This window comes from Embiotoca jacksoni, unplaced genomic scaffold, assembly GCF_022577435.1.
Source record: "Embiotoca jacksoni isolate LCO1_2020_lvr unplaced genomic scaffold, fEmbJac1.0.p SCAF_11, whole genome shotgun sequence".
In the NCBI taxonomy this organism is placed as follows: Eukaryota; Metazoa; Chordata; class Actinopteri; family Embiotocidae; genus Embiotoca; species Embiotoca jacksoni.
This window is the reverse complement of record NW_027185241.1, coordinates 240001-265497: the sequence shown is the minus strand read 5'-3', so window position 1 is coordinate 265497 and position 25497 is coordinate 240001. Positions and strand designations below refer to the sequence as shown.

Genomic DNA, 25497 nt, shown 5'->3' with positions numbered 1-25497 from the left:
AAATCATACTCACGAACTTTCCTGTTTTCATTATTATTCTGCTGATTGCCAACGCCAGCACTTGTTGTTGACCCAACTCCCCTCAGCCTCCTCCCGATGTGGCCGAGGCTTCGGTGTTGGTGTCTTGCTAAGCTCCAGTGTGGAGAGTATTACAGGGGTATTAGTTCTCTCTAATAAAATCCTCAATGCTGCTCAGAGTGTTGGAGCTTTTTGTCCACCAACTCCTAGCTGCAAAAAAACATTTTCAATAAAGGGTCGATGCATCAACACATGTCTGAACAAACAAAACAAAAAACTTTTAAGAAAATTTGAATCTACCCGGATAGGTCTTTATTTTACAGACTTTTTTTTTTTTTTTTTTTTATGTCTAGAAATGATACCCAGCATCACTTCAAACACCAAATACACAACACATAAAACAGATAAAAAACAAGAAAGATGATTTTAATTGACAAAATACAGTCAAACGGATAGTTAAATTGGCATTTAAACAGTTGAGTATTAATGTTGACAGTTTTACTCCCAATAAATATTATTCATTTTTAAACAATCTTTTATTTCTAAATACCTGCAGGTGAACATGTGCCGTCATTTATTTAAAATGAGTCTGACATTTTTTTTTGCCCTCAAAATATAACATAAGTACCATTGAAAACTGATTAAAACTAGCACTTGGATATTAACTGGAAATGCAGAATTGAAAACAATTATGGTCCTCTAGAGTGAAATGAGTGTCGATAGTAGTAGCACTTCTATTTAATGTCGTACTTGATTTAACGATATTTTTCTAAATGAGACATCGGCATTTTTTTTTATTTAATAGTGCTGTTCAGATGAACTGATTGACACAAGATCATTTGAGTGTTGTCATACTTTTAACGATGGTGTTTTCCTCTCTTAGGCGCTCTGTTAGGAGGAGATTTGGGGAACTCGAATGGAGCGTGCCCGAGTCCAGTCCGTAAGTAAATCTTTTTCTATCTCGTTGCTTCACATTTTCGGGAGAAATTAGTACAAATATACACACACACGCTTCAATATGTCGTCCACCCTGCTCGCTCACTCTCTCTCTCTCTCTCTCTCTCTCTCTCTCTCTCTCTCTCTCTCTCTCTCTCTCTCTCTCTCTCTCTCTCTCCGCTTTCTGTATCCCAGCTGGACTTTTTTTTTTTTTTTTTTTTTTTAAAGGGAAATAATTTTTGAGTCTGACTTACAGACAGAGCAATGCAGAACATTTAAACGTGTGCCAACGGGCTCGGCCGCGTGCGCACGGCTCACACACTGACTCAAACACGGTCTCGCACACACACACACACACACACACACACACACCACACACACCACACAGACGTGCGCACGAGCACCTGTTGACTGGCGACAGCTGAGGGTCACAGTACGAGCCGCTTGTAAACAGTCCAAAGAACAGAATGGGTTTCAGGTTGTGAGACTGAAACACAAGGAGACACTTTGAAAAGAGGAAAAGAAACTGACAGAAATGACAGAACAACTTGTACGAAGCGCCTCAGCTGGTTTTGTTTTGCTGCTGTTTACAGACGTGTGACTTGGAAAACAGAAGTAAATTCAGCGTGCTTTAAAACCTGGACAGTATTACGAACCCGGTTTGGAGTGTACCCGCTGTTATGTGACAAATGCTTCTGAAAATGAGCTCAACATTTCATCCCTGGAAGTTTTGTCAGCCACCGAAATGAAGTTTAGGAATGATTTATGCGTTTGACGCGAATTGTAATGTCACGTTAACTTTTTTCCTGGGTTTCCTCGGTAACACATTTTTGTGCGACTTCGACCAGAAATACAAAAGATTCTACTAAAGATTAAGTTCTGCAAGTAGTAAATATATTTTGTTCCACCAACAATTGACATATGAAGTCCAAAAAAATCAGCCTGTTGGACAGTTTTAATTTCTTTGGGCATTTTTGGTAGAAAATATTTTGACATGGTTGAAACTGACTGAAGATAACACTGCGACACCCTGCTGTTCAAACTGAATAACTATCTCGCTCCACTTCATTAATTCAGGCTGACACTGTGTTAGCATTAGCTTGTTCCAAATTTGGAAGAAGTTATTTAGCTTTCTTTTGCTCGAAACAATCAGTCGTGAGTCTCACTCATGTTATTTTCAGTTCTCGGGAGTCCTGTACCGCAATCTGGCAATTAATTCAAAATGAAATGGGAGTGCAGAAGTAAAACTATTTCTGGTCCATCGTGAAGTTCAAAGTATTTTTTTCTATAACATTAAATATTCATGGATAACTTAGAGAATAAATCAAAGGTATAAAAACAGGTTTCGTTTTTTTGTGAAGAGTTTAAGACTTCAAAAACAAACCACCAGCTGTCATCATGTCCTAATTTGAATATTGCTAAATCCTGATTGGTGTTCAGAAGTACTGGAATCTCATCCACTTCAAACGTAGCATCACTTGGCTAGATTTATCTCAAATGTGCTGTGTCAGTCAGAGCCGGAGAACGATCTGGCTGCACTCGTATAAATCACTCTGGTGGAGGAGAGACAAACACTCTGGCTTGTTGGTACTCTGTAAACCAATCACGATCGTCTTGGGCGGAGCCGAGCTCGCGATGCAGCGACGGTGCCTTTTTCTAAAATAGTGTTGGCGGGAGCTCGTGTTGGTGGAACATTTTCAGCGTGTAGGCGACTCGCTTGGAAAATGTTGTTGATGTTTCCTGTCACGCTGGGATTTTAAAACTCAAACACACAGATAGTGGAAGGGAGAGCAAAATGCCGACTCAAATGGTCGATCAGTTGCGGGTTTATACTCACAGTCTACATCCATAGAGTCAAACTGCTTCAAATACATCGCAAGCAAACAAGAGAAATAAATAAATACAAAATTATCTCATGAGAAATAACCTTTTGTTCATGTATTACTATGACTCATAGTAAGAAGTGGATTCATAACATACTTTCTCAGAGACGTTCTCCTCAACAATTTTTACATTCAAATTTGACATTCCCATTGTGTACACATAGAAGGGGATGTAACTGGTTTTCCACTGATTATAAATGTGTTGTTTTTTTTAAAATGCAACATTAAACACAGTATCTGTGTTCAAGTTGAAGTTTCAGCAAACTGTAAAGTGGAAAAGAAACTGTGCAAGGTTGCCGAGTGCAGAGAGTGCTTGAATACATTTTGAAAGGGTAATGCGATAGGTTACTTCATATACATACAGTAGCCAGTTATGTGCAGCACATATGTCTATATTAATCCGGCCCTACAAAGCTATAATTGGCGGATGTTTTGTTTCTAACCAGTCGAGACAGACTTTCGTGAACACAACACAACACAAGAACAGACTGAACAAATCACAGGTGCGACTCACTAATTGTTAACCAGCCAAGCATAAATAAAATAATGTCAGTCCCATTTAGAATTTGAAACCAGCTTGTTTAAAATGAGTCGGGAAAAAATTCCCTCCAATCGCGGCGTTCGACTAATTATCCGCAACTCGGTGATAGTTTACAACCAGACTCATTAATGTCACGGTTTTTTTTTTTCTGCAACAATGGCACCAAACAGAGCCGTCTGTTTGACTCTGCTCAACTCGGCTGCTTCCCGTCTTCACCCACCACCACTCACCACCCCTCCCTCATTGCTCTATCTACACCTTCTCCACCCTGTCACCCCCCCCCCCCCTTTTCATCCTGTCTCTCTCAGCTGTTCCCCCTCGTCTTCTCCTCTCTAGAATAATCTGCCTGCCCCACCCCACCCCACCTCACTCACCACCACCACCACCACCTCCTCCCCCCTCCCCCCTATCCAACTGTCCCTTGTCTTGGCACCGGACTCTCCTCAGAGGTGACTTTGACACTGGCCAGAGCTCTCCCCTTAAATCCCATTAGCCGGGGACAGATACTGCCAGCCAGCCTGTAGTAATAGATATGGTGGGAAGGTGTGTTTCTTTTTCTTTTCTTTTTTTCTTTCTTCCTATATATTCTCCTGATAAACGTATCGTCTCGGGGTAAGGTGGGCCAAAACCAATCGATACGTTCGTATTAACTTCCCCGCACTGTATGGGAGGAATACGCCGAAGCCAAGTTTCAATATTGATATTAGTTTTTCAAGGCTATTAATGAAAGAGTCTGTACTTTCTATCCAGCGGTGTTCTTAGAAGTCAGCCTTGATCAATATAAAGGCGTTGCACTGTAGTTTTGACTCATAATTGAGTTGCAATTTGATGTTGTAAATTGGGAGTTCTTCTTTTAAATGGTAATTTAATGCAGTAAATTTCCTTGTCAACCTTTTTAAAGAGTACATATTCAGCAGAGAGGAGCGGTATGGATCTGCTTGTCGTTGTGAATGGAGGTTGGACCGTTTATGTACGTTTCGGTCTGGATGAATGTGACGATCAGGATTCCTCTGGCTCTCGCTGTAACGGCGTCACGACTTCCTTCATGTGTCGAAACATAAAACCTCGTCATCCCAGAGCACCAGCTCAGGTGACCTGATCCACCCGCATGGCTGACCCCCGCTCTTCATCTCTTTACTCTTTCTACCTTTTCCTCTCTCTTTTTTTCCATTAATCTTTTGCTTTTCCTCCTCTTCCTTTCTTCTCTCTTTTCTCCGAATTCCTGTTTTCCTCTTACTTTTCTTCTGCTCTCCTCACCCCAATTTTTCTGTTCCTTTTTTTTTTTTTCTTCTTCCACTCTTTCTATTCATATTTCTTCCTGTCTCTTCCGACCTCGTATTCCCGCTCCTTTAGCCATTTCATTTCATTTCATCCTCTTCCTTTCCCTCCTTCTTCTTCTTCTTCACCGTCTCCTCTTCCTCCTCTCCTCTCTTCTGCTTTCATTGTCTCATCCGTTCTCTCCCACCTTCTCCTTTCCTCTACTCCCCTTATCTTTTCTCCTCCCTTCTTCTTCTCTCTTTCTCCCTTCTCCTCATCCTCATCTTCCTCTCTTGGATCTGTCGTTCTCAGCTGTTGTCCAGGGAGTCAGGGCACTGGGAATGTCACCATTGACGTCACCCGGCATTCCACACATTCCCACGCCCGGCCTCACGTAATAGGAGACATCACACACACACACACACACACACACACACACACACACACACACACACACACACACACACACACACACACTGAGGACACACATATACACTCATACACTGAGAGGAGCACATGTAAAAGATGATAAAAAGTTCATGCAAACAGACTCGTCAACATAAATACAGCCACAGACGTATCAGAGTTTCTATGACTCACCCACTCAGAATAGGACTTACTGTATGTTCATGTGAGATGCAAAGAGTCTGTGTCAATCACACACATACACACACACACACACAAAGTTTTCCAATGTAATCACCTCACAGTTTGGCATGATACAAAGTATGAAGTCAAAAACAGCTCAAAACTTAAGCTGTTTTAACAAAGTTCTATCAATATAAACTTCTTGTTAGATTTTTATGTAAAACACAATCTCTGCGTGAAAAAGTGACACTTTTTTTTTCTATTATGTTTCATATAACCCAATAATATACTTATATACTTAACTGTGCCCCAAATCTTCCCGGCCTCCGAGTAAGATGCAGAAGCAGTATATGTCTTTTTTTTGTTACACTTGTCTATAATGCAATTCAATTGAGGTGAATGGGTTCTTGTCTGTGTTGTTCACATATGGAAGAATTTAAGTACTTCCAGTGAAAACAGTCAACCAGGATATGAATGATTGCTGTTGCTGGGTTTTTTTTCCACCTCCAATTCTTCACTGCTTGTTGAACGAAATACAGATATTTGAGTCACGTTCATTGTGTTGGGTTGAGGCAGAAGTGTCTGAGATGTTTATCTCCAAACCTCAGCAGATTAAAACCAAATTTATCTTCATTGCAACATACCACTGACACGATGTGATGATTGTAATTTGGTTGAAATCGCTTTTTTTTTTCTTCTTTTTCTTTTTAACATCTGCATATGCATGTATATATATATATCTAGTACGCATGTGAACAATTATAGGTGACTTCTGATACCTCTAAGTTCACAGCGTTCCTAGATGTTATACCAAAACAAACGGAACCTTTTGAGGATCCATGCTGATTCATTAATATGTTTGATGTCACATTTATATGTCAGACTATATTTTGTTGCATCCCGTAAATGTGCACGCTTATTCTCAGACAGGAATGCAGCTGGGGTCTCGTAAAAATTACTTTAGCGAACATAGAAAGACACAAAAATGCTTAAACTATCTGCATCTGTAAATTCTAGCTAATCCAGTACTCGTGCGATAAAATGTAAACACACGCAAAGATGCCAGTGCTGCAGACTGTGTTGATTCACACGGTGTATGTGTTTATGTGTATGTGTTTATGTGTGTGTGTGTGTGTGTGGTGTGTGTAACTCTTATAACTGGGAGTCACCACAAAGCAACCACCTTCTTTCTCTTCCCACAAACAGGAACTCAACTCAACCAGCCACAGATTCCCATCAGACAGTGACACACATGGGCTCATTATGCAACATGCACACAAACACGCACACACATGCACAAACACATACGGAGGGTCGCAGCATTTCCCAGAAGCACCTGATGCTGGGAGGATTCAGTGGCTGTCAGCGGGTGATCTCATTGGTCAGATGTCTGCTGAGAAACAACTTCTCTTCCTCTTTACCCCCCTCCCCCGCCCTCCTTCCTTTACCTTCTTCCTATCTCCCGATCTCCATTTCCTACCTCTTGCCTCCAACCTCAAATCTTCCAATTCCTTTCTTTCCCACCTCTTCCTGTCTTTCTATCTCATCCCTTTATCCCTACTTTCCCTCTCCCATACCTTTCCACTGTTTTGTTTTCCTCTCTGCCTTTCAGTACCTTCTTCTGATCCTTCAGTCATTTCCTACCTCCTTTCTTGCTTCCAATCCTTCCTCCCCTTCCCTAGTTCCCTCTTTCTTAACTGCATTTCTTTGTCATTTGACCGACCATTCCTCTTTGTCCCGCTGAACTCTTGTCTTCCTCTCATTTAAGAATCTGATGTTTGAAGTCTCATCTTTTAATTTTTTTTTAGTTTTCCTTTTGGTTAATGGATAATGGTTGACTTTAGGGGGAATAAAGTTAACTTACTAAACAGTAACTTCAAATGAACTTTCCTCTGTACAGCGTTTAAACCTCCTCCTCCTGGCTCCCTTGGGCTTCTTTGTCGATATCGTCCACACTGAATGGTTTAGGGCCAAAATACATTCCTGATCTGCTGTCCCTGTTAGAATCCATCCAGACCCCTCAGATCATCTGGGACAGGTCTGCTTAATGTCCCCCGAGTCAAAACTAAACACGGTGAAGGGGCACTTTTTTTTCTCCACCTATTGGAACAAGCAAGGTCTGCACCAACGTCAGTTCTTTTAAATCAGGGCTTAGGCTTTAGCTACAGTTCTCCTGTCTAATCCACTTCATTCTATTTCATCTCATTATCTTTTATTTTACTCTTTTTAAAACTAGTTTGTGTCCTTAAATATAGTCTTTTTACATTCCTTTATGTTTATTTCAGAACTCGTCTGGATGCCTTTTGTGTCTTATGTTCTGTGTTCTCTCTCCTTTACCTCCTTTTTACCCCTCATGTACTCCTTCCTTTACTCTCGCTGTGTTTTTTTCTCCTTCCCGCCTTTCTGCCCGGTCACCCTCCCATTGAGCTGATAACAGAGGTAGTGTTCGCTTGTTGTTGTTGTCAGGTTTCGTTTATGGGCTGTGTGTGTGTGTGTGTGTGTGTGTGTGTGTGTGTGTGTGTGTGTGTGTGTGTGTGTGTGTGTGTGTGTGTGTGTTTGTGTGTGTGTGTGTGTGTGTGTGTGTGTGTGTGTGTGATTGAGATGAAGCAGAGTCACATGCCGCTGTCGTCTGGAGGCGGCGTCATGGAGAACTGCTATCTGCTATCACACACACACCCTCTCTCAGCCTGTCTAAGGGGAATACAGCATTTGCGCACGCGCGTGTGTGTGTGTGTGTGTCTGTGTGTCTGTGTGTCTGTGTGTCTGTGTGTGCGTGTGTTTGTCAGGGCTGGGAAAGTCCCTGCTGTCCCCCTTTCATACACTCTGTGACTGAGTCTCTGTTTGAGTCGACTTGTCTTCTAACCTCAGCAGCACGAACAGGCTGCTGTCTGCTGGAGTCTTGTTGTCATGACACCCAGACACTCGCGCCCATCCCACACTTCTTTTTCCAAACAAGTTAAGTGAATATTAGTCGAGGAAACTATGTTTCAACAAATATATTAAATACGCCTGAATGAGTTCCACTGTTGTCACCAGACTATTAAAACCTCATGAGTGAGACACCGTGTTGCTCTGGGTGACATGTTCCTTCAAACGCACACTGTAGTTTATTTTGACTCAATCCCACATATGCTGTCCTGCTGCCCCAAATACTCACTAGAGCTCCAGAATGAGGATTAATCCGCCTCTGAAAGTAGTCCCTATCAAAAGGCTTTTTTTTTCTCTTCCTGTTTGAGTAACATTTGTTAAAAAAAAAATACAGGAATGTAAATTACGGTCTTGTTTTATTTTTTTTTTTAACAAAACTGCATTTTGTAAACTGATTTTTAAAGAATTTAAAGCCTCTGTGAGAACCACTGTGTTTGGGGCTGAAAGCCACAGATATTAAGGTCAGAAAGTATTGCAGTATCAGTTGTTTTTGACTTTTTCTAGATTTCTTGATGATAAAAATATGTATAGAATACCACTACTCGTTCTTTGACTCATAATAGCTTTGATTTCTTAAAACGTGTAAAAATAGCCAGTTGGATCATTGCAGTCTGTTTCACGCATCCCCTACTACATTATGAGTATTTTTTTCTGCCCTATTCTGTGTGTTTTCAATGTGTTGACACACATTTCTTGAGTGAAGACAGGTCAGCAGTTCATCATAGGTCTAACACTGAAAGACTGAAAGACCGACAATCACTTACTTTCACACCTACAGCCCATTTAGAATCACCAATTAAGCGAGTACGTGTGTCTTTGGACTGTGTGAGGAAGCCGGAGCACCCGGAGAAACCCACACATACACAAGAAGAACATGTAAACGACACGCTAAAAGGCGCCCGGCCGACCAGCAGGTTCGAACCCTGAATCTTCTCGCCGTGAGGTGACAGTGCTAACTATTGCCAACAAGGTGAAAAAAGGGCTCTGAATTAACTCGTTTATATAGGCAGTGTTGGAATTCGATGCGATAATTTCCCTGCATTGGAGCATTTTTCACTGGTTCGCGTACGAATGAAAACTGACTTGACAGGGAGGATAATTTTTACAGTGTAAGATGGAAGGAGTCCAGAGACATTTGTGTGTTTTTGTTTTCACCGAGCGTCGAGACGGGTTAAACAAAAAAGAAAAAGACGTGCAGAGAGAGAGACAGAGTGGAAATAAAATAGTTCTGGAGAGAGCGTGACACGGTTTTGATGTGAAGGAGCTGCTGAAAATCTGAACGCCGCCCAAAAGAGGAAAAAAAAACAACCACTTTGAGCTGCAGAAATGATGAGGAGCATGTGGTGTGACAGAGCGATCCAACTCGCTAATGAGAACACACACACACACACACACACACACACACACACACACACGAAGAGAGCTGAATACACACACTCAGGCAGACACGCACAGACAGTGACTAGTTCACAGGTAGATACAGATACTAAAAACATCAAAACAGACAAACACACACACAACCTCCTCCTACTCTTCCTCTTCACTAAACCTCGCTCTCTCTCTGTTTGTGTCTCTCCAGCTAATGGCTACATCAGTGCCAGGGCCTCCCCGGGCCTGCTCTCCGTATCCAACGGCAACAGCCTGGGGAAAGTAGTCCCGGCTAAGTCTCCACCTCCGCCCAGCCCTCAGATGGTCAACAGCCGCAAGCCGGACCTGAGGGTCATCACTTCACAGGGTGGCAAGAGCCTCATGCAGCTGGTGAGGAGAACAGAACCAAGCGGGAACTGAACTTTAGTTTGAGTCAGAGTTAGTCGACATTGATTAGTGTGGTGTCTGCTAAATTATCAAGGCAATACTATGGCTTAAAATTAAGCTTTAGAAGGATTCAGGCATTTTAATTGGTTTAAGATGTGCTGCACAATGAAGGTATATTTGTGTCTTTATTATGCAAGCAAAAACATAAGAAAACAGTTTTGAAAGCAAATTTCTTGCACTGCAATCAAAAATCAAGTCTGTCAGTAAATATATGAACTGAGATTAAAATTATTTGCATTGCAAACAACTTTTCTCTCTGCAGTTTTGGTCATGGAATTCAGAATTTTTACTTTTACATTTTGGTTGCAGAGCAAAAACATTTGTTAGCAAATCCAAAGCATTTCTTTGCAAATCAAAAACTTTTGATTGTGAATCAACAACTTGTGCGAGTTGTTGTCGTGGGTGGGCCACATGCAGAGTTTCTATTGGTGTTTTTTGTTTTGTTTTGTTTGCATATTAAAGACACAAGAATACCTCGTGCTCCCGCAATGGTTTGAAAATGATTGTTTTTGTTTTGATAACCAGCATTAGTCATCCTTTTTCCCCTCTTACTTGTTATGGTGATTTTGGTATTGTTTTTCTTATTGCAATGGGCCTCATGCAACAACCACTGAAATGAGGAGATTTTGGAGTTTCCTGGCCTGTTAAAGTCGTGCACACACAGCCTGGGTCTCCCCACGACGGGAGGGAGAGACTTGATGAATTTAAATTTAAACGTGTTACCAAAATATATTTTGGCATGAAAACTACAGTAGGACAGTTCTCCGTTTCCAGAAGCTGCTTCAGGATCTCTGTGTAAGTCATTGTCCAGCTGGACATCCTCTCTGCCTGCAGCAGCATGTGTCATATCATGAAAATGTATTTCCATGACTGCCACTTCCTCTTAACTGCTTTCCATTTTAGTCACGGACCGCTGTGTTTTCAGAAGATGTGTTTTGGTATTCAACTTAATACCAAACCATTTTGACCTTATCTGTGCCAAGTTTGTGAGGACATTGTATTGACAGCTGCAGTAATATTATATTATTATCATCATTTATCTATTGACGAGGCTAAACTTGTAATGTTTTTATTTGATTAAGTTCTAACAGCAGGACTCACTTTAGCTGTATTAAAAGCCCCTTTTTGCGAATTTAAACAGTTTACAGTTTACTTGTGTGGTAATTTAGGGCCAATAATTAATGATACTTAATGATACACATGCCCACTAATAAGCTCACATTCAACAAGCTGAAACAAGCAATTTATTACAAGTTAGTACAGGGAGAGAGTTTGTGAACAAAACTTTGAGCATTTAAAATAACAAGGTTTGTGATAAGAATACAAAAATACTTTTGCATGAGGCCCATTAAGTAAAAACTTATGGATTTCAGTATACTGTCACACAGCCCTTTCACTACTGGTATTATGGTATTATAATCAGTCCACGTTTAAGAATATAAACTACACATCTGCACCTTCATCTCTACACGTGCTTCTAAATTTGTGATGACATGATTTAGATTTCCACTGCCAGAAACTGAAGAAAATCAAAGTCCATAGATTGTTTATAATGAAGTTAACTTGGCTCACAAAGTAGAAGTCACAGGATGTATAGACAAAACCCGAAGCAGACTTCTTGGAGAAGTTTAAAAGCATTTCATATCTTTTTCTTTTTTTTCTTCACTACAATTCGTCATCTGGATCCAATTGTCCTTCAGTCACACATCAATCAGTTTGTGCTGCATTTAGACTTCTTTGTTCAGTTTAAAAACTGAAGGCCCAAAATTCAGTCACATATAAATGCAAATATTCTGGAAGTAACCATACTGCTTCTTTCTCGATAAAAAAAAAAAAAAAACCCAAAAAACAAAACAACAACAACAAAATGTATATATTTTGACAGCAGTTAGTTTTTACAGAAGCTTAACAGTCCTGTGTGTTTTTACCCCCCCTCCCCCCCTCTTCCCCCGGCCGTGCAGACAGAGGAAGAGCTGGAGTTGGTGAGTGAGGTGAATAGACTTCTAGAGCTTTAGCCTCATGGATGTAGTGTCAAACTCTGTGTGATCCCACCGAGCATGAGTGTGACACCGTCAGCAAAAATGCATCCCATCAGGGGTTGACTCAGCGGCCCCGGTGCTGCGACGAGAGTAGAAGTAAAAGCCGCTGGAGCATCAGAGCAACGTACAAACGGTGGACAAATCACCCGGTCGCCTTCGGTTTCCTGAATGACTGTGACTGCGTGCAGGATTCACTACGGGCTGGGCTCCAACCGGGTCTGTCGTCCCAGTGGAGCTGCGGGACTGCAATTCAGTTCAATTCGATTCAATTTTATTTAGAGAGAAATCCAACAATTCCCCCTTGAGCAGGAACGTGGCGACAGCGTGAGAGGAGAAACTTTCTTTTAACGGGAAGAACCAGACCCAGTGGTGGGCGGCCATCTGCCTCGATCGGTGGAGTGAGCTGAGAGCGAAAAGAGAAATTATGAAAAACAATAAAGACTGGGTAGGTTGGCGAGGCCAGTAACTGCAGATCAAAAACATGCTGCTCCAGAGCCAGAGATACCTGCAGGAAGGTTGACTCCTGAAAGACTAACCTTCAACTTCAAATCTTGCTTGAAAAGTCACCGACCAATACAGAATGAATAAGACAGGGTGGCCTAGCATGGCCATATATGTCTCATACTTAAGCAATAGGCCTCTGCATTGAGAGTTAATATCACATTAATGAGAAACACTTTATCCAAAGTGACTTATAGTCAAACCAAAATTGAAAGTGCATTCTTTTAAACAAATAATTAAATATATATTGAATGCAAGAAATGAAAGTAGTCTGAAACGCTTTTTGGCAGATGTGTTCTCACTGATCGAACCATCTCTGACGGACTTTGCTATTTGCATTCAAAGAATTTTTCCTGCAGCAGAGTTTGACTTGGAAATATACTGATTTGCATTCTTCAAGAGAGTTTGGTGAGAATATTGAACCTCTCTCATGAAGCTACAGCTAACAGAATGCTAATGGTAGCCTCACGTTGACCGATGTGATATGAAGCTATCATGTGTATTACCTTTGCATAAAGACTGGGGACAGATGGGAACTGGTTCCATGATGACACACAACAGTAATAAAAATCCTCAGAGCAGCTCTAAAACTCACAAAGTAGCATAAAATGTCTTGTGTACAAATGACATTTTTCACTGTTATATGTATTCTCTTGGCTGGGACGAGCATCAAACTTCAGACATGAGAGTAATTATCAATCTACTCAATTAATACTCTGCACGACAGCAAATTTATATTTCCCAAAGTGACAAAGTCTTGATTTGGACTTTACTTTATTAAAAAAAAAAAAAAAAAAAAGTCACTTTTTTCACAAATAGGAGTTAAACCAACCAAGAGTCATTTTCTTCCTACTTCTGACTTGATGAGCGTAAACAAGCGATATGATTGATCTAAATGACATAGACACTCACTTTAAGCTCAAATTGAATTCCATCTATCTAAATGTCAGTCCTGTTCCTGTGTTAAACTCCAAGTGTAGGAGGCAAAATACTCCATATATATTTTTTTTTTCTTTTTCTTTCCCGAAGATACAGTTATTGTGTCCTTTCAAACTAAAATATACTAAAGAGAAAACAATCCGCTGTTTTTGGCAGCCGCATTATACAAATTTCTGCCCCAACCACCAGTATATATTAGAGTTTTATGTTTTAGAAGCAAAACCTGAACAAAAAATGCCAGAAGTGTTGTTGTTGTTTTTTTCAGAAAATTATTACTAAAGATGATTTATGGTACTGTAGAGCCCAGCCTAAAGTGACATTTGTGCAGCACAAATAGACTGCAGAGAGGAAATATTGAGGGAACCGGAGCGACCAGCTGACTCTCTGCTGTGTGTGAAAGCTGCTCAGCATGTGCATGTTTGGTTTCATCTGAGTGTCGATGCTACAAGGATCAGAGTGAGGAAAGCTCACAAAGTCTCCAACCTGGAACGCAGATGGACATGTTAGACTCACATGAGCTGACCTCTTCAGTCCTACACACACACACACACACACACACACGCACACACATTTACACAAACGCATGCATGTTGACATTGTCATGATATTCCTTTCGCATAAATACACACACGCACACACACGCACACACACACACACACACACACACACACACACACACACACACCTTACTTTGTGTATTCATTCCTTGCATACCTCTCCGCACACAGTTTTTCAATACAAACACATTCCTACTCCTTCCACACACACACACACACACACACACACACACACACACACACACAACACGCTCTCATCCCCACTCATCTCTCCTCCGTCAACCTTGTCGATGCATGCGTTCCTGTCAGCATGATTCTCCAGCACAGCGATGCCTCTCATAACACCTTCCGCCGTGACGCTAAATAACACAAGCGCCCGGCCCTGCCGACAGCGTTGCCGTGCCAACGCCACCTTGAGACGCGAGAAATTTCTCATCTTGCACGCCGATGTTCAAGTGTCACAGAAAAGTTAAACACCTCAGAGAGAACTGAGGTGCTTGGGTTTTATGTTTTTTTTTTCTTGCAGTGAGCTGAGACGCTTCTGGCTGCGGCACGATGAATAAAACATCTTCCGCTGGCCTGCACAGACACACGAAGTGAACTAACCGTTCATTAGATCATACTTCAGTTATCAGGTCCTCGTTGGATTTGTGCTGTTGTATTTTCCTTGTTTTGACAAAACCTCAAAAGCGTCAGGGGAACCGAGGGTTGAAAGCTAATCCGAGTTGCTTCACTTCTGCTTTGTTAAAGCAGAAAGCACAATGAAATCACAGATAACGTATTTGTTTTCATTTCGGCTGGAAGTAGAACAAGCTGTGTTTGGAGTGAAATATTTCAGTAGTAACTGAATTGTTCTTGGTCACATTGCAAAGCCTCTGCAGCCACTCTGCCGTACAGCGGGAAGCACATGCTAACCATTATCGTTATTGCTGTTGAAAACGGATGAAGTCATGTGCCGTGAACTTCTGCACTCGGTCCATATAAGGAGAAAAAGACGTGACTCGTTGTGGAGCCTGACCAGGTTTTCTCACGACGCGGAGCCACAACACTGGATCCGTGGATCCAACGAAGAAAGGGTTTAGTTGTAGATCTCGGACAAATGTTTTAGCCAGAAAAGTTACTTTTCAAATCCTGTGTAGGTAAACAGAAATTCCTTTTTACATTTCAACATCGAAACCTTTCAGTTATAATTACATCAGCGACACATTGCCACAGGAAAACACGTCTGAGCATCAATTAACGACACTGTGCGCAGAGGAGATGCAGATAATTGTGCCAAGAGTCAATTTTAAACTCCCTTTGATTGGATATGTTTTTATATATTCAATTCTCCGTTAGCTGACGACCACCTAGAACTGCAGACCCCACTATTAGAGCCCCTGTGGCAGCAGTCGCCTCTTCCACTGATACAGCTTCCTATGTCTGTCTCTCTTGTCTTCCCAGAATGCTCAGCGGTTAGGTGGCTCCCAGGTGCCCCAGTCACTCACCACACCGGTGGTCTCCGTGGCAACACCCAGTCTCCTGGCACCCTTCTCCGGCATGCAGACGGCCTACAACACCGGTAAGACGTCGAAGGCAGCCCCCCCCCCCGCCCCACCTGCAGAAAGACAGGACATTTCAGCGGCTCAAACCAAATCTGTCTGTTTACATTAGAGGAAGGGAAAAAAAAAAAGCACGACTTCAACCGGGCCTGAATTTAAACATCATGCCAAATAAAGGATACAGTCCATATTAGGTTATGAAAAATCTTGAGAAAAACTTGAAAACCTTGCAGTGTGATGCCACAAACCACTATGAATATTCACTTTGTTCATTGTGTGAGAGCTTCTGGAATGATTCCACTTCAAAAGGTCTCCATTAATATGGATTAGCCCTGATTAATATTGATGCGCCAGAAAGTTGTATGATGTAAAACAATCTCCCCCCCGCCACCCTCGCCCCTCCGTCTCCCTCTCTTTTCTCTTTCTTTCTCCCTCTCCATCCCTTAAATCCCAGAGTACCAGCTGACGAGTGCAGATCTCACGGCGCTCCAGACGTTCACACCACCGGGGCTGGTGCCTGGCAACATGGCTGCCTGGCAACAGCAACCGGCAGTCTCCCAGCAACAACAACAACAGCAGCAGCAACAGCAACAGCAGCTGAGCTTGGCGTCGCTCAGTAACTTGGTGTAAGCTCCCTTTTTCTTTCCCATAACAAACTCATAAATTTACCCAGATTTTCCCAATTTCCTGACCTTTGACCTTTTAACAACCGACCAGACTTTTTTTTTTTTTTTTTTTTTTTTTTTTTTTTTTTTTTTTTTACAACAGCCACACGTGTCAGCTGATTTAATAGAACCGACCATAGCACATGCACATAAAACACTGGAAGCACCTCTCCCATACAAAGCCGTAGCATCACCCCAGCTGCGGTTGATTCATCTTTGCGGTGACCTAGATACTCCCCCCACCCACCCGCTCAGCTCCGAATCCCACTGCAGTCCCACTCCGATTTAGCTCCTGGTAGCGAGGCTAGGCTGCTGGCCATGTTATCCGGCACACGAGATTTAAACCTCTAAAAGGTGGACGCAACCTTTAAAAAAAAAAAAAAAAAAAAAAAAAAAGTATTTAGTTCTTCTTATTCTGCCAGCGAATAAATCATTACAAGGATGTGACACAGAACACACACAGGGCAGCCGCAACTCGTTGGTGATCAAACGTGTCCCTGTAGGTGGTCCGTGTACCCTGCAAGTGCAGTTCTGGTTAACTTTGCCAATTTAATTTGTTCTATATTAAAGCAAAAATGAATTCTGCCACTTACAGAGTCTGGACACATCGCTGCACCGCCGGCCCACCCACAGTGCTCTTTCCTCAGGACTACGTTGACCACGACTTCACCATGACTCCCCTGTTAGTTCTGATATACCTGTTGAACAGCAGACTAGTTTATAATGATAATAATTAGAATGATAGTAATGCGTTTTAAAGGCCAAGTAATAGAAGTTGGAAAGTGTAGAATAAGTATAGGTCTGTGTCTGAAAGCTGATTTAAGTACTTATCAGCAAAGTCATTAGATTTAATTGCATTGCATGGTGAAACTTAGGGATATGAATTCAGAAAATTCCCATTACAGCCCTTCTTCAACCAACCAGACATCTAATCAGTAGGAGCAGTAAATACCTGAACAGTACCTGAATTATGGGTTCTGATCCAAACAAGGGATGCTACTATAGACAACACTCACGCCATTTTATACGAAACCAAATTCCATTCAATTTGATTTAAATAGCGCCAAATCACAACAGAAGTTATTTCAGGGCACTAAACATCAGTAATGTCATTACAACAGAAGTTTACAACATGATACAAAGGAACCCTTTAACAGAAAGGAAAAACCTCCAACAGAAGCAGGCTCAGACCAAATCATCGTATTATATCTGATCACAGGACATTAAAAACAACTGTTTGTACTGTTTTTTGTATGTCGTCCAGCACCATACAAGGAATCAGATGAATTCATGGAAACGATTCCATAAAAAGGGCGTCTTAACTTCGAAGTAACTAAATCACTTTTGCAAAACACTGTTCAACAAGTGGGTCATTTCTTTCAATCCAGTTTATGTGTTTAACACGACTGTTCCTTGTGATAATTTGTCTCACGTCAGTTTGATGTACTGATTACCAGACCTTTGCTAACATGACCACAGTTTATCAGTGTTTTTGTTACTTTTAAAGTCCTTGTCAGCAAGGACTTGATGCTATTTTGCCGTATAGTTTAAAAATCCTTAAAAAAAAAAAAAAAAAAAAGTTGAATATCTCAAAAATGATTGTCACACCTACAGCATGAAGCTAACCCTTACCTTACCTTACCTTACCCGAGCCTTATCAGTCACTCTCTTGTCTTAGAAATGAAGCTAATAGTCTCTGTGTGACCAGTCTGGCTATGCTAGGCGAAACCTGTGGATGGGGGAGCGGCTTGTAACTGCCTCTTGTTTTGTCCTCCCTCCCCCCCTTTTTCTCCACAGCATGTGGGGTGCAGAGAAACAGAATGCAGAGATGGTTAACTGCATCTCCAATTTTGCTGCTAACCTGAGGTGAATGACATGATAGCGTCTAGTGCTACGCAGCTCTGCCATGCCACATAATCTGTCAAGTTATTATACTCCTCTCTCACACACACACACTCAGCCACGAGCGTATTATAACTCGACAGTGTTTGACCAAAAATAACACCCAATAATTTAGAAGCAGTCACACGACAAACATGATATCAAGTCATCTTTTCTTTCCATTTGTATGTTGGATGTGATGCTTGTCGCTTTGCTGTGTCTCTTTCTCATTCCTCTCAAAAGCAAGTTGTTTTTTTGGGTTTTTTTTTTTTTTCCTTCTCCCGGATTACCGGTTTACTCGTGTAATAGTTTTCATGCCACCTAAAGCTTTAGATCTGAAGCTCTTTGGAAGTGTCAAGAACAAAGAGGGAGACGCGGCGGTGTGACAGCAGCAGCACCTTGCTCGGTACTTCGAATGAAAGGAGTCTCTGGGTGCTGCTTCCAGTCCCCCCCCACACTAAACCGCCGGCACCGCTGCTGCATTCAAATTTTACTTCTCAGCCATTTAGCTGTCACTCTCAGCTGACAGACAGACATGAGATTCAACTCCTCAGGTACGTGTAGGCCTGGAATTCCTACAGTAGTACGACTGAAAGCTAAATTTGCATGGCGCTTAGCTGCCAGAGTCAGTTATTTAGAAAGAGCAGCGTTTATTGATTTGCTGTTTGGAATTTGAGGGAGTTTCATAATCAGCTAATAACCTCTAAAACTTTGATCCCATTTTTGGAATACACACTAAATAAAAAAAATAAAAACGCATTAAACCATCACAGCTGCAAATGAGTCTCAGCATTAAGTTAATTTGAGATTGCACAGCTGCACAGAACCTCCATCACTAAAATTTTTTTTTTTTAAACGGAAATGTGTTTAAAAAAAAAAGACACTTGGTATAATTCTAGCTGTCAGCAGAGAGGCTGTTATTTGTTCCTCTGTCTGCCGAGCTGCAAAAAACGTCCATAAAAATATGATAATAGGTTGTTTGTTATTGTATACAACAGCTGCGACTCCGGGGGGGTTGAGCATCTTTGAAAACGCGGCATATAGTTAACAGTCACCACCAACTCTCACACACACACACACACACACACACACACACACACACACACACACACACACCAGAACTCCTCATGTCCCCCTGCAAATGTTAACAAATGGCAGTCCAGATTGTATGAAAATCCTTCTGCAAACAGATCCGTTGGAACCGCTCAGAGACTCTGAAAAAGCAGCCAGCAGTCGTTTTCCCGGAGCGTCAGCTGCAACGATCCGACAACTGTTTCTATACTGAAGGCGACATGGAGTATTTCTCACATCTAGATTATCATTTACTTACTTAGCGCTCATACCGCTGCGAGTAATGACCTCAGAAATCATGTAAAATCGCAATTTCTCAGAGCCCAAAGTGATGTTTTCAAAGAGTTAACAAAAAGCTGCTGGAACCAGTGATTGTTTGGTATTTTTTGTATGGATATATGAAACAAATATTCCCTCAAGCAATCATTTAATTGTTAACATATTTTAGTAACTTCCTGTACTGCACTGTAGACTGACTATTAATGTATGAATCAGATTGTTACACCACTGAATTACACACAAACACCACAATTTCAGTTTGCTTGCTGCAAATGCAAATAAATGTAATAAATTAATCACCAATGTAATTCTAAAAGAAAAACATTGCAACTATTCACTGGTTCCATCGTCTCAAATGCGATTGCTGTGTGGTTTTCGGAGGGTTTTTTTGCAGTATTGGCGAATGGACAAAACTATTGGACAAAACAAGACATTTGTAAACCTCAGCATGGGCTCTGGAATCTTGTGATCAGCATATAATAATTTTAGGGCCCATATTTTTTAGTAATAGTAACAATTTCCTTCAGAATCCCTGTTGGGCTTTAAGATACATTAAGAACAATAATCGTGATTTTTTTTTTTTTCCTGTACAATATCTATTTTCATTTGTTTCCATAACCATGCAGCCCAGATGCTGATCGTGGCAGGGTTTCAGCACGCCGCAGTTTGACACCAGAATCAACACCGGGCAGGTTTACTGTGTTGTGTGTGGGATCATAATAACAGAATCGCTGTCACTGTAAACAAGCGAGCACAACAAAAATGTGGGAAGCTTTCCCAGAGCACCAAACTGTTCTCTACAGCACAACAACAAAAAAAAAAAAAAACTACGCCATCCTAGGACAGCATGGGCAAACACGAGGGCCCTTCTGCAGCCCAGACTGCTCCGCTTTGTTGTTGATTTCATCGCAGCGCGGCCTCACAGCGAGCAAACAAGCCCTTCCCAATCAAATGGTGATTGACGGCTTGGCCACGAGCCTCGCCTTCGCTGTCGTCCACACTTTTGCTCGCCTCGGGCTCGGCGAGGAAATTATTTCTGTCATCTTACTTTCTCCCATCCCCCGTTTTTAATCATCCTTCTTTTTTTTAACCACTTCCGTCTTTCCGCTTATTTCCTGCTCTTTTTTTTTCTTTTTTTTTTTGGAGGGGTCGGGAGGGGGGGGGGTCGGGCTCGGTTAATTCGGCGTCCACCTGTTGACTCTCATCTTCCCCCTGACTCCCCAATCTAAATGTTAATGTCACGGCTGCACCCTGAGGAGCGTCTCTGCAGAGCCTCGGCTTCCAGCTTTGTTTGTGTGTTTATGTGGGGAAGCGCTCGCCGGGTCTTTGCAGGACGTGCTGTCATTGTTTGTTTCCTCGCTGAGTCGACGTGTTATCAGCAGACACGGCCTCCATTTGGGACACTTTCGCAGGAAATGAGCAGAGCCACTTTTAGGGATGCTGTTTGCTGATGCGCAAGTGTTGTTTTGTCCACTTGATCCATCCATGTCCTGTACATCGCTACAAATCTGTCAGTGTGGCGCTTACAGAATGGATACAAATGTTTTATTTGTGTTTCTAGTACTTATTTCACTGTTTTCTTGTCTCCCCCCCTCCCAAAAAAAAAAAAAAAAAAAAAAAAAAAAACACACTTTGTCCTTTTCTGTCTGTCTTTAAAAAAAATTAAAAAAAAAAATAAAAAAAAAATCTTGAAGAGACAAACATTTGCAGACAGTTTGCTCAACACTTTGCTGAACTACTTACAAGACATGCAGTTCGTCAGCAGGACACAATGCACACAATATCAGAGGCTGATCAGTACAACCTCTCAGTGAAATCAGTGTTTTCCACACTGCAGGTTAGAAATCACAGCGGCTACATTGGTCCAATCCCATTTCCCATCCCGTGGCCCTATCCCTCATATAGGAGGGCCCTCTACTGGCTAGTGGCCCTTCAGAACAGAGCTAGTAACCACTCGTTGCGTCAACAGTAGCTGCGAGTTCATTATGACTAGGTTTGCAATTCTCCGAAATTTTATAATTACATTTATGGACATATACAGCGTGATGACAAAATAGTGTATCGCAGAGAATCTGTTATTTTTGCTTAGAAACAAGACTCCATTCAATCTGTTTGAACCAGAAATAGCTTCATTATCCCCAAAACAGCACTTTCAGATTCCAAAAATCTACTTTAAAAAAAATCTTTAAACTTTTCATGTTATGTTGCTTCAGTTTGTAAAACATTCTTCTGCCACTCTGTTTGGAGTCGGCTTCTCAAAACACTTCAATTTGGAGGGCCAGTTTAAGGGTTAGATGAGCACTATCCCTCCAGCCCTTCTAAAGAAACGTGACCCCTGACCGTACGCGGGCCAAGAGGAGGGGGGGTTTGAGATTGGGCCATTATATTTCCATCTACCTGTAAGATAAGGTGTAGTCTGTTTATTCACCCATGGCACTGATTATAGGATGGTCACAGGTTAGCTTGTTAAAATGCAAAATGACTTAACATGCAGCTTTTCCTACAGGCGGTACCAAGCTCATTTTTGGGCATCAGATGGCCCCAACCCAATGGATTTTAATAAACATACCATTTTAGGTCTTCAAAGGCCAGAACATCAGACCAAAACAAAGATAAATATTTGTCCAGTCATGGCTGTCACTATAAATTCTGTATTCTGCAAATCATATTTCACATAAATTCCTCCCAAATTCACCAGTCAAACAGCAGTTACACCAGCAAATGTGAGCAGGTCAGAGGTCAAAAAGTCTCTAATGGCCTGTCTGAAACACACCAGAGAATTTGTGGTATTATTCCTTTAATGACTAACCCACACAGCAGATTCCCACCAGCTTGATCCCATCATGAGAAAAGTCAACTATTTCCAGTTTGTTGGAGCCGAGTGTATAAATGTGTTGGATGTGTTTGACTATCAAATTTGTGTCAGCGCAGGCTTTAACACATCCCGCAGCTCTGCCTCTAACAACATCTCAGCGTGACTGAAGCAGCTGTTGAGCCTTTTGTTATTGTTTTTTTTTTTTTTTTCTAGTAACCATGTCTGGACTGACCACGACTGGCCTCCGTCTCACTGTTTCCTTGCTGTTTTAGCTTCTTTTCTTTTCTTTTTTTTTTAACTTGCTTGTCTCTTTTTTTCCACCTCCCTCCACAGCTTGGCCTCTCAGTCCAACTTGCTCTTTGGCAGGGAGGAGGGCCTCTGCTGGTACTGTACTCTTTACACTTCAGCCGCACAGCTACAGCTCGCTGATTTCCCAAAATATTTGCGGCGCGGAGGAACCTCAGCGCAGAAACTTAAAACTGGAAAGTTGCTGCTGAAATACGTGATTTTGATTATGTAACAACAACAACAAAAAAAGAAAAGATTAAACGTGAACGATCCCTTCGGAGCAATTTGGCCACAACAGCAGTGATCAGTTGGGAGAAACAACAAATCAAAGACGGACAGAAAATGTATCAGTGTTAAGCTATTGGAGTGCTAAGCTAAGCTAAATAATGCTGACCAGTCTTTTTCCTTTCTTTATTTAAATTTGAAACACCGAACCCTCCCTCTGTGAGCAGTTTTCATACATTGCAACTCATTTACATTATTCTATTTTTAAGTTGTACACACTTATTTTATTTGGATGATGGTATTATTTTTGCAGCTAATCTAAACTTTTCATATCAGTCACTGAAAATATGACAGTGCTACTATCTACGTGTGAGTGGATAACCACAAAATTAAAACGAGTTGAAAGGAGTTACTTCTGCAGTTACCCTCTAAAAACCATTGATTTAGTATTACATCTAGCTTCTGTAAAGTTAAACTCAAAAGAGACAGATTTAAAACCAAAAGAAGAGTCCAAAACTCTTCATTAACTATGAACCACAGTTTGTAACGCAGCTATTCTGTTAAGCTTAAATAGCATCATGTTTAATTTCTCAGTATTGAAAAAGTTCTCCCAGAGGACATGACACAGCTGTTTGTATAGGATAAGTAAGACTTTTAAACACCCAACAATACAAATAGAGTACTCATTTAAGAAAGTCTTCAACAGTTAACTATCATTTGTCAGATCTGGTAATAAGCTGTTCATTATAAGACACTGTTGTAGGAAATGACAGCCTGCAGTAAAACAGTCTGATTTGAATTCAGGTGACGAAGGATTATTTTGCGTTCCTCCTTTATAATAAAAGCAAAGCATTTTGGGAAACTTGGCTGCAGCTCGCTACGCCGTACTGTAACCAAGTGTCTGCTTCTGGCTGTGCTCGCTGTGTTGTTAGTGCTCGCAGGGTAGCCTGCCGCTCTCGCCTTCATCACTGTCACCGGCCCGCTGACTCGGCCTTTTTCACTCGCCGTAGCAGCGGCACCCCCCGTGGCACCGCCATCCATCTACCTGCGCCGGGCCGGGGCCGCGACGCGTAGGTTTGATGAAGTGGGTACGGCAAGAGACGGAGCGAGCCTCGCTGCCACCGGGGGGATTTGTGTTTGTGTGTGAGAGCGCACGAGGGAAGCAGCATTTGTATGTAAGGCGGCAAGAGTGCACAACTTTAAGTGTGTGTGTGTGTGTGTGTGTGTGTGTGTGTGTGTGTGTGTGTGCGCGCGCGCGCATACGTGTCTGAGCGGGAGAAGGACAGCGGTCCCATTTTAGTGCCACAGACCCAGGATCGCCTGGAGGAGTGCAATCTTACTGTAAATTCCCGTCTCAGTCTGCCACTAATTGAGGGAACATTAGAGATACAGGGCTGCAGATGGCTCATGATATGACATATTAGAACACACCCGAGGGGCGAAATGCAGTAATTGGGAGCTTGAAATTCAGATCTATAGTGTCAAGCTTGGAGGGAGGGAGGAAGAAATAGAACGAGCCCAATCCGAAAAATCATGTCGACACCGTCAAAGGAGCGAGCCGCAGTGCAGCGTCAACAGCCGGTGTCAGCCTCGGTGACAGGTTCGACTCAGCCTCCAGCCAGTATAGGAGAGGGAGGAGGATGGAGGATGGAGGAGGTGTTGACGGCAGAGTGCGAGGGCGGCTGATCAAAGAGTTGTGGCAGGTAGAAGCGCAGACGGTGACGCGGACGAAAGCTTTTCGGCACACGAGTCTTGTCCCGAGCGTCTTCGGTCACGGAGGCAGAAATGATCTTTAGAGCGGCGCAATCAAACCGCTGGAGTGTCTTCTTCTTCAGGCCGTGTTCGTCACACTTGCGAACATGTGTCAGTGGTGTAACTGGGTGCGCATCTCGTCCTAATCAGGAAACGTCGGTTGGAAAAATGTGTTAACTACATTCATCGAGAGAGCAGCAGAGAAGATTTTCGCTTGTTCGCCTTCATTAACTTGACGCCAATTAAGTGTGCCGTCGACCCAGGAAGACCCGAGATTGATTAGGTAGTACCGCACTTTAACCACAAGGTGTCAGTAGCGGCTCGTCTGACCTGCGATACACGTTTACGTAGGGGAATCGGGAAGTAAAAAGAGGACCGTCGGAGGTACGACGTAACCGCAGTGGCAAAATAAACTTCTGAAGTGAGTTTGAAAGCGTATTTCCTGATGGGCTGACGAACGCAGCGGCCAGCGGACACGGGAGGGGCGCAGGAGCTTCGGCGGGATGCTTTCAGGCCCAGCGTCGAGTGGAGGTCGTCCGTGTTGTGGCAGCTTTCGGAGCCCAAAACACAATTATAGCCGTTATGCACATAAAACAGTCCAAAAAAAATAGACTTGAAGCACTCTGCTAAAGCAGGAGAAGTTAAACTCTCATTAATCTCATTGAAGTAACTGCTTTAATTTTGTGGTTTTTTTTTTTTCCTGTTAAACTAATCGAGCCGCTGTTTGCACTTTTTCATTTGTTTTGACAACTTCCCATTGTTCTAAAAATCCTTTTACCGGGTAATTTCCCATCTGATAAATCTTAAAACTTGTGATTTTTTTTTTTTGATTTTTTTTCTCTGTCGCTCAAACTGGATTGTAGTAACCTTTAACCGAGCTCGCGCCGTCGTATTTTCCCGACTGCTTTTAAAAGGCGGGGCTGTTCCTCGGTCGGCAGGCGAGAGGTGGAAATAGCGCGTTGATCGCGGCGGTGATGG

The 25497-nt window shown here is 42.2% G+C and overlaps 1 protein-coding gene across 10 annotated transcripts in view; it reads left to right on the top strand.

The window, feature by feature from the left end:
* The window catches only part of mef2d (myocyte enhancer factor 2d), a 102093-nt gene that overhangs the window by 74082 nt on the left and 2514 nt on the right, over window positions 1-25497 (top strand). For 3 of the 10 annotated variants that reach the window (XM_069140655.1, XM_069140684.1, XM_069140663.1), the window contains exons 6-12: window positions 902-958; window positions 9731-9909; window positions 11928-11957; window positions 15446-15563; window positions 15998-16169; window positions 18006-18074; window positions 22588-22638. In XM_069140655.1, coding sequence (XP_068996756.1) covers window positions 902-958; window positions 9731-9909; window positions 11928-11957; window positions 15446-15563; window positions 15998-16169; window positions 18006-18074; window positions 22588-22638 — 676 coding nt within the window. The remainder of the gene's footprint in view (window positions 1-901; window positions 959-9730; window positions 9910-11927; window positions 11958-15445; window positions 15564-15997; window positions 16170-18005; window positions 18075-22587; window positions 22639-25497) is intronic. The other 7 variants (XM_069140720.1, XM_069140729.1, XM_069140672.1 and 4 more) reach the window with 6 other exon arrangements.